At 34.7% G+C, this 10425-nt stretch overlaps 1 protein-coding gene across 1 annotated transcript; it reads left to right on the plus strand.

Moving 5' to 3' along the window:
* Nucleotides 1–429: 429 nt before the first annotated feature.
* On the plus strand, nucleotides 430–8732 carry LOC128557374 (heat shock 70 kDa protein 12A-like). Its single transcript, XM_053544694.1, has 7 exons — nucleotides 430–507; nucleotides 2286–2437; nucleotides 2829–2994; nucleotides 3817–4044; nucleotides 4564–4723; nucleotides 5338–6377; nucleotides 8529–8732. Exons 1-7 carry the CDS (start codon nucleotides 430–432, stop codon nucleotides 8730–8732), a joined length of 2028 nt encoding a protein of 675 aa, XP_053400669.1.
* The last annotated feature ends 1693 nt before the right edge of the window (nucleotides 8733–10425 follow it).

The raw sequence follows: 10425 nt of genomic DNA on the forward strand, positions 1-10425 counted from the left end.
TGAGAATCATAAACCGATATCATATGCTTATCATATGCGGCTCTTTTTTATGATTAGCATATGAAAGGTCTCATATGAAAATCATATGATTATCATATCGGTTTCATATGTGGCGACATTGGCTGTGTACAGAATAAGTTACTATTTTATCTCTATTTCATTTACTAGTACTGACTAAAAAACAGAAAAGTGGCATACATTTGAACGCGTGCAAATGTATTTAGGTAGCAGTTGATAGTTTCTAGCCTTAAATGAGATTTGGCAAATACATTCAAACCAAGGTATTCTTTAACTGAATGCCCCGATTCCTGCAAATAATATCCAATGAAGATTTCATGTTACGATGTATTGAAACAGACATGTGTAAAACGTTTGATAAGTAAACATATAAAGTTTACTGAAGAAACTGCAAATGTCGACTACGTCCTGATGTCAAAACTGCAGGGACCTTATTCAGCAATGAGTACGGTTGACAGATGTTTTGTAATGTTGAATAAGTATGGAAAGGTTTGTGTGCAAGGCACGGTGCATTGTTTGACTCCTGCGTGTACCCTCACTTCTTGCCACCATTCAAAATATCGTAATATTTTGGAAAATTGGCTCATATTTTCGCGGTCCGAAGTTTCACTATTTGGTGTTTATGAAGTACAAAGTCTTTCAAATGATAGATATTTTTATGGATTTTAGGAAAATCAACAAATATATTATAAGCTTTATTTCTTTCATGTCATTGTGCTGACGACATTCATGCTAGATTCAATGAAGACGGTCTCCAACCGGCTTGCTAAATTTCCAAAATCTGGCATCTGCAACCTACATGTTTAACGCTGAAAGGGTGAAACGTGTATACAATTTGAATATATTCTTTACTTATCTGCTTTGAGTGAAATACAGAGGCTGAATACAGATTAGTGTCCAAGAACCAGCTTAGCCAACAAGTCATTTACAATATAAGTACATGTAAAATTCTTAAGCTCTAATTTATACAGTAGTACATTTTGTATAACGCTACTCGTGTGATTATGTAAAACATTTAGTGACATGAGCCGCGCCGTGAAATAACCAACATAGTGACTGCGACCAGCATGGATCCAGACCAACCTGCGCATCCGCGCAGTCTGGTCATTATCCATGCTGTTCGCTTTCAAAACCTATTGTAATTAGAGAAACCGTTAACGAACAGCATGTATCCTGACCGGACTGCGCGGATAAGGATGCGCAGGCTGGCCTGGATCCATGCCGGTAGCAAAGCCACTATGTTCGTTTACCCATGGCACGACTCACATTATTTTATAAACATAAGATCTACAGTAATAGTAAACAATTGCAAAGGTGGCCCATCATCAGTCTTGTGTAAATTTTGAATAAAATAAAACCTAATTAGATTCACAATGTATTACAATAATGATATTTAATCAATACTAGTATATGATAAACTAAAATGTTTCGTATCTTTGGAAAATGCGACCCGTTTACTATAACATTTAATTTTCTTCCTCGTTGCTTTATCGCGTACAGTTAAGAGGTTATGGGGTACGTGACCTGTTTACTGGTATATGAAAAGTAGAATTGAATTTGAAATATATTGCACGGTAACGTAGACATGTAAATTAACATAAATATTGTTGCATAGTTTATCACATATTGCCGAATATTTACTGTCGGTATTTGTTTTGTTCTTAACAAATAATAAAATCTATACAGGCCGCCTTTTAAAGTTGTCGTCCTTGTTTCGTTATACTTTAATTTACTGTTACTAGGGAGTGTAGAATGGATCTTGTCTTTATTTTGAATGCTTATCTGTCACTTTTCTAAAAGGTATTATACTATTTTATTGACCTGTCAAAATTTTGTCCCCGGCTTTCATTATATTCTGTTCACGCCTTAGTAAGATTAACATGAAAGCCAGAAACATGTTTTGACAGGTCAATAAAATAGTACAATAAACTATTTAAGAGTTTTTCAGTTTGTTTATTTATTCTTTAATGTTAAGGCTCTAAAAAATATTAGTATGATTTGTATTCTACTTTCGATTTTAAATCAAAGGTTGTATGAAAACCGATTTAGCATTGTCACTGTCATAAAACACCATCAACGAGATGTCAGATATCAACAGTCGCACGCATGTATACATAAATGATCACAAGCGCACTGGGATCAAAACTTGAAAACGACATGCACTCACATTTTCTATGATTTTCGTATCAAATACATTTCTTGCTTTGAATCACATCGGATCACAATTATTATACTTTATTAATAAGCAATTGTGTATCTGCTTCAAGATGGATACAACTTGGAAGAAAAAACTGTTTGTAGCTGCAATAGATTTTGGGACTAAATTCTCTGGGTTTGCTTTGTCCTTCCTCCCTGATTATGAAAGGGATAAAACAACAAACATTTACTGGTACATGTGGGAACCAGGAGACCAGCCGAGGTATGTAAAGATTTTTTAGATTTTATCGATCGAATTTTACTTTTAACGTTTCTTACCTAACGTCAAAAATATACACTGTTTCTTTTCAAATTTTCTTACATACCTTGGTTACATTTGATTCGGTACATTTGTCAGTGATTGTACTCATTAGCAATGTCATATTGTAGCAATAACTGAAACTTAATCGTACACTGATACACTACACTGGGCGTGATACATTTCGTTTGTGTTGAGTTGTGAAGTATTTTCAGCAAAGAAAACAAAAAAAAAAAAAACTTGCATGTATAATGTCAGTATTTTGGAGATTCCTTTCTTTTTTACTAAACAGAACATGTAGAAAAGGTTTATATTCTTATAAAACTCAAGCAACTTGTTGGGTTTTATTTTTCAGAACACACAAAACACCAACCTGCCTGTTGTTAAAACCGGACATGTCTTTTCATTCCTTTGGTTACGAAGCAGAGACTCAATATGCCGAACTTGTCGAAGATAACGAACACAAAGACTGGCACTTCTTTCGGCGTTTTAAAATGCAGCTTTTCAAACCAAATGACAGGGTGAGTGTTATTTGACTGGAATCCAAAATGCTATTCGGATGCAAATACATACTTCTGTAATATTTAAATTGTGTAATATATTTCCGTGACTTACTCAAAAGGAGAAAAGCCTAAGCTCTCTGCTTGAATTTCTCGATAAGCAAACAACACAGCTTTCAAAAACCACGGGGATCTCCGTGGCCGAATTATGGTCAATGACTTTGAATCACTTGCCCCTTATCTGTGTATCCGAAATATCCCTTTGTTCGTAGAATTCTTTCGGTAGGAAACCATCAAGATATTTTACGGGAGGTCAATGAATCAAACTAGATGCCTGCCTATGCCTCAAATAATACTTAAAAATGCATGGAGCCTTCTCATTAATCGTCAATGAATAGGTGAAAGGTCACCATATCACATATTATTATGTCTGTATTACATGGAAGAAAAACAAAAATTCAGATGACACAAAGTCGTCCACCTGTTTTGAATTTTATCTTCACTATGTTAGTTTTTAACCTATACTTGTGTAGTTGTAACGTTAAACACAACACAGAAATTAAAATGAAGATGTTCATGTCAGTGTTATGCTTCATGACGCGAAACTGTCACTGTTTCATGTTTAAATTTGATTTACGAGTGCACATTGTAATGTTTAGCATTTCTGGAGCTTATAAATACTTGGAATGCATACAATCATGGTAAACAACAGATTTTGTTTTGAAGCCAAAACTTCACTGTAGTACGTTCGTGGGATATAGTAAAAAAACAACTTTTTGTAGAAATTTGAATTGCCTCGACATTACATTTTAACTTCATATCGTATTTCATTTTCGTTTCCAGAATACTTGTGGCTTATCATCACAAAGCACAATAAAGGACACAGAGGGTCGCGACTTTAGTGCATTGGCAGTGTTTTCTTATTCCTTAGACTATATGAAGAGGAAAATTATTGAAACAATTGGAGAAAAGTTTCCAAGTGTCAGGGAAGATGATATACATTATGTATTAACAACGCCAGCAATATGGAGCGAACAAGCCAAATTGTTCATGCGAAAGGCGGCAAAAAATGTATATCATACCATTTTTATTTTATATTTGCTACATCTTTGTATTTTCAGTCTGTCGATTGCTTTGATAATATAGTTAAACATTGTTTAAAACTGTATTTATGTTTTCAAGAACTGACATACCTCAGATCCCCTCTTTTAATTCCAGTTTCTAAGTTTTTTTGTTTTTGTTTTTTTTTTTCGTTTAGGGCAAAGCCGTTATATTATACAAACTGGTGACCATACATCGGTTTCCATTGAATTGCACTGTGTATCATTGAATTTTTCATGTGCACCGCCGTGAAAATACATCTGCGGCGATCTCTAATTATATCCTTGTAATTATAACATAAATGTTCGTAAATGTTGAGTTTTGCTCAACTCGGGACTATAGGGCGTGGACGGTAGCTTGCATTTCCGCTACCGCCCATGAACAGGATCAATCACACTGAACCTGCAACATTGTCGTTTATGTTGTGTTGGGTGACCTGTCGGTTTCTACATTTTTCTATTTTGCCATTTCCTTCTTTTTTATATAAAGGCACACATACCAACAGAAAGATTACGTATAGCACTTGAACCAGAGTGTGCGGCTGCCTATGTTCAGACAAAGACAAACGAGTTACCTGCTCTAGATATGATGACACAAGAAAAAAGGGCGATGAAACCAGGATCATGTCATGTTATTATTGATTTAGGCGGTAAATTAATCACTTCATGTTTCCAATAAGGCCTAAAAAATTCTTTGTTTCCGATAAAATGCTAAAACAATTAGGGTAGGTAGGTCGGTTTATTTTTTTTGAAATTACTTTTTATTAAGGGAGACTTTTCAGAAATTATTTTTCTGTCAAAAATGAATACAAATATGGGAGTAATGCCATTAGAGAGTCAGTAAGTTAATTTCTAACATCACTGGCCATGTTTAAAGCATAAAAATGCAGTTTTGCATTGTTTGTTAAGAAATTGAAAAAAAGGCCATAAAAACATTTAGTGTCTGGCCAAAAATTTAGGGTAGGTCGGGATTCCCGAAACATATTTTACGCCTAAAATTGTATACATTTACTCCTCCTTCATCAAGTATAGTTTTCTGACAATTTCAAATAAAAATAAAGATATATTAACGAAATCTATCATAGTTAAATGATGTAAAGTTTAAACTTTATTATTTAAACAATAGCTTGATTTAAAAGAAACCTAAGGCGTGTAGCTTTTTGTGTCACCCAGAAGCCCACCACTGAATTGGCATGGGTTTTGAAATCTTATTACTTAACACAATTTTTCTCACCAACATTTCAAACGTTTTATTTACTTATAGGAGACACTCTCGATATTGCTGCTCATCGAGTAATTGGTCATTGCCAATTTGAGGAGATCATTCCGCCTGACGGAGGTCCCTGGGGTGGAGACAACATAAATATGAAGTACGAACAGTTTTTAGTTAGAATTTCGGGAGGTCCAGCATTTGCAAAATTTCGAGACAACCACATGGATGACTATTTAACAATGCAACGCCAGTTCGAAAACAAGAAATGTGCTTTCAAAGAAACTGGTGACAATTCGAAAGTTACGATTCAGATACCAAAGTCATTTCGTAAACTTCATGAAAAACACAATGATGAGAAACTAACTGAGTCAGTTCGTCAAATGCCCATTTCGGATGACGTTGAATTTAGGGGAGATAAGATAAGAATTAAAACTAAATTATTTCATAGCTTCTTCACCGACACAATTGACGGAATTTTAGAAACAGTTGACGGTGTACTGTCAAAAATCCCGGAGTCCATTGATACTATAATTTGTGTGGGTGGGTTTTCAGAATGTCAGCTACTGAAAGACGCATTTCGCGCGAAATTTCCGGACAAGACTGTCATTATACCACCCGGAGCTGTGACATCAATCTTGAAGGGTGCGATTATTTTCGGACGGGATCAGTCTGTAATTAACAAACACATAAGTCGACACACGTACGGTTTGGACTGGAATGGAGATTTTGACACAGAAATTCATGACCCTGAAAAACGTGAAGAAACAGATGACGGATATGTCTGCAGAGATATATTTAAAAAATTGATTGGAAAGGGGGACCAAGTGCCATACGATGAACCGGCACAAAATATTGATGCTTATGTGAAATCTAAATACCAAACTGTAATAGATTTTCCATTCTACAGATCAGAAATTAAAGAGAATCCAAAATATATTGATGAAATAGGGTGCCGTTTAATGGGAACAATGCGAGTCTACCTTGGAGAATCAAAGGTCAAAAGTTTAGACAGATGTGTGAAACTGAAAGTATACTTCGGGGCAACAGAACTTAAAGCTGAGGCTGAAGACGACACCGGAAAGAAATATGAAGTAACAATTAACCTTGAAGAAACACAAGTTTAGTTAGATCACAATAATTTAGTCTGAAAATTTTGACATCAAATATATATAAAATAACATTCTGTCTTGAAGAGGATGTGTAATTATGTGGTAGTTAGTTCTCTTTCAGCCTGAAAATGACATTGGCACTAATATAAATATGAAATAACATTAACCTTAAAGAAACCTCAGTGAAGTTCTTTCCGTCTGGAGAGGACATTTCCCTTGGACTTGGAAATGAATATGAAGGCGCATTTAACCTTAAAGAAACACGGGTAAACTGTTAACAATTCAACTAATATAAATCAACATTTAAACTTGAAGAGATATTCTATAATAGCAACATGAGTTCAACAAAGCTATCAAATAACAAACACAAATAGAGCGAAAAAAGTTGTAATTGATGATTTATGCTCAATAACCATGTCGATATAATTGTAAAGAGGTGTCTCCTACGGTGAATTTCATAGTATCAAATGGATTAAAACAATCTATGCAAATAAAGTCGTATCAAAATTGTCAATCAATACCTTGATGATAATACTTGATCGCCGATAGTTGCCCGATGAACTACATAATGTCTCGACGGCTGTAAGCAACAGAAAACTGATACTTATATTCATTTCTTTATGTATGACAACATTGTACCTAACGTTAAAATGTTCAGCGGACTGTCTTGACTAAATTATAACAGACCGCGAAAATTCATAGCCGTTGGACGTGGCTTGTACTGCCGCATAAAACAGCACCACATTTGTTACTTAAGAAAAAATATATATCATAACCATGTTTTAACATATTCATTCACCAATTTAAGTACCCAAGAATTTTTATATTCCATGTTCATCAATGAATTTAGCCTGAAATATAATCCGTGATAACAAAACGTACTTCAAATACTAAAATGACTAAAGAATGATACACAGATGTATGTACCTTAAATCGTATTTCAAAATGCAATATTTGAGATATTCATAAATTCAATCCCCTACCCCGTTACTCCTTTTAGCTCATATTGGTATCATATGTCGGGACTCAAAATTGTTACGCCACTACTTTTATAAAATTATAGCGTGCGATAGGAGAATGCTGTTTAAAAGCAGACATGGTCATACAGAGAAAGGCTAGGTAAGTTAAAAAAAAGTTCAAATGAAACATAAAAATTTATATTGTATCTTTTAAGGGGGATAACTCTGGAGTACCATTTTAAGTTGTTACTCCTTCAAAACGTTATCTTTACATAAACATATATAAAACTGTTCTAACTTAAACATATTTCATGACTATATTTATCATTTTAAATCTGTAAAGAGATAAAAACAAAAATAAAGATAAAAAAAATGTGTCTTTGCTGTTTAGCATCATATAAATCATCATGATTATTCAATTATCGTGCAGTGAATTCATTACATTTAATTTATAAAACAAGTCGAGTTTACCTTTGTGAGTTAATATCGGTATCGGTATTTATCTTTTTGGTTTGATAAGGAAAGGAGATAATTACCCAATTCCAGAAATATCAAGATATTTTAGAATGAACATTCACATTTTAACCTTTTTTTCACTGTTGTTGTCGTACACATAATGTTTGGCGTTAAATAATCTTAATTAAGATTTAAATGAATACAAGGAAGCATTTTTAAGATTTATTGTTAGCATTATCAAATTATTGTATACATTTTGGCGATCATATTGGCGGCAATTTCACAGAAATTATGATTGAGTGGTTAAAAGACGTTTACTTTCGAATCACATTACCTTCACCTCTTTGGGTTGACTTTGAAGCACTTGCCCTTCATCGATGTTGGTTCAAGCCTCACCCGGGGCGTTTAATTCTGCATGTTAAGAAGCCATCCATTCGGTTTATGAAAGGTCGGCGTCCGTGATGCAATAACACACGAAGGGGCACCTGGGGTTTGTCTTCAAAATTAGACCTGGAAAGTTGATATATGACAAAGAACTTAGTCTAAACTACGTTAAGTCCGACAAAACAGTAATGGCAGCTGGGACCTTCCTGTTTCATTGGAATCTGAAAAATTGCATTATTTCTAAAATGATACGATGTGAAATGAAACCCAACAAAACAGAACAACAATATCCACTTCTTGAAGACAATTTCATCTTGTACATCTATGTTTAAAGTTCTTGGACACTTCAACACAGTTCAGGACGTATGGTCACTTCCTAGCTTTGATTGTGGAAGAAAACCCAGATGCCCTTCCGGGCATAATTGTCAAGCATGTGTGTCAACCTGGTAGAACCAATGACTTTCTGCAAACCAAATGGTTGGCTCACATGGCGACATTTGCAGCGCTCGAACACAGAGACTATAGTCAAGTAATTTGATACAAACAACTTTGATCACTTAGCCACGGAGTAACCTTTTTGGAGGGAGTGTACTTAATGAATAGCTACGTAATAAAAATGAAAGGAAGATTGAATATCGAACTTTCAATTTTCCTAGCTATGCAATGTTATATTCATAAGAGTATGAATTCTAAACATGTCTCATAGTCGGCTAATCAAATTTTAATGAAAACAAGCACATTTAGTAGTGGATGTGATACAATATAAGCAAATAGTCAACTGAAATATCGATATATTGATGAAATATGCATGCAGAGAATAGCTCAATCTGCGATTACGGAAACGACACGTCATCCAAATTTCGGCAACGACTTTCAGCATATGCGTATCCGAGTAAAACGATAAACATATTTCAGTTTGTAAATGTTTATTTCACCTTCTGGAGCAACCATTTTTTCACAGAAGAAGAAAAAATTGTCTCTCTAGTAGGGATGGCAACGAGTACCTATTTTCGTAGTCGACTACCCGCCGATAACTCGATAAAAGTGGTTTCCGTAACTGGAATAGGCGAGAATCGGCCGTATTTAGCATTTGTCCACTATCAAAAGGAGGTAATTCAAAATCATTAGTTGTTTCACCATGGCTCCCGTAAGCAGTGATACATATGTTTCAAAATGTTTTGTTGTTGGAAACAGTTGTAAAGAATTGGAAAACTCGACAATGTAAAACCAACACAGATGATAACAGGTTATTGATACATTACAAGAAACTTTTAATGTCCACGTAATAACTTAAGATAATCAAAACATCAAATCATACGAAAATTATTTTCATTTAATATCGTAATTGTTCTATATATTGGCGACTGTTAAAACGCGCAAAGCCGAACTTCTGTTGCAAACTGTGATGTCGGCATGAAATTGGACTGGTTTACTTTTTAAGTTATAAGGGATATGGTCTTTATGATGTACCCTAATTTTAACGTTTGCACACAGGTGTGGTGAGATTTTCTAATTGTCTATAATATAAGCGATTTGCAGCGATCATGATTTGGCAAACAGGGGTTGTTATTGACCATTGTGTATCAATTCACAACTTTGTGTTTGTATAATCAAGGTAACTGATCGAAAAGATGGCAGGTAGACACTTTGGTGTCGCGTTAAAATTGACGCGTTTCCAGTCTTTCTTCATTATTTTTTTTCGAGTACTCGATTACTAAATTTCGTAATCGAACGATTAACCGGTTAGCCGTTTCCATCCCTACCCTTTAGGTCAAAGTGAAGCAAGTCACAAGGCTTCTGATCGGTTGAAAATGTGTAGGGAATTCTGCGATGTATATTTCTATGTAAAGTGGCCTACTAATTGTCTAATATGTGTTGACTGTGCTTGAAAACTAATTTTTATTAAAATAAAATTCTAACCTATGATTTCTGGCTAAAGTTATTTTGATATGTATGTTTTACCAGTGAAGTATTTCGAGTGGAAGTCAGCTAATTTTGACCTTGTTTACAAACAATGGTAAAAGGTCAAACCCCGCCAACTACAGGCCTATTTCAACCCCTCAAAATGTCAAACTATCCACGTCACAAGAAGGAAACATCCATTTCCAGCCCAGTACTACCTCCAGTGAGTCCTATTCGAATCAGTCACATCGGCCAAATACCTTAGCTTGCATATATCAAATAATATGTCATGGGACGCCCACATCAGTAGGTCAACAAAGAAAGGAAAT

The sequence above is a fragment of the Mercenaria mercenaria genome, chromosome 5, assembly GCF_021730395.1.
Source record: "Mercenaria mercenaria strain notata chromosome 5, MADL_Memer_1, whole genome shotgun sequence".
Classification (NCBI taxonomy): domain Eukaryota; kingdom Metazoa; phylum Mollusca; class Bivalvia; order Venerida; family Veneridae; genus Mercenaria; species Mercenaria mercenaria.

What these genes read in the sequence shown, in the direction of transcription:
- LOC128557374 (XM_053544694.1), top strand. Translation starts at nt 430, where the DNA reads ATGTCAAAACTGCAGGGACCTTATTCAGCAATGAGTACGGTTGACAGA. An exon ending in TGTTGAATAAGTATGGAAAG is followed by an intron (nt 508 to 2,285) that starts GTTTGTGTGCAA and finishes ATCTGCTTCAAG; the next exon opens with ATGGATACAACTTGGAAGAA. An exon ending in TTTTCAAACCAAATGACAGG is followed by an intron (nt 2,995 to 3,816) that starts GTGAGTGTTATT and finishes TTTCGTTTCCAG; the next exon opens with AATACTTGTGGCTTATCATC.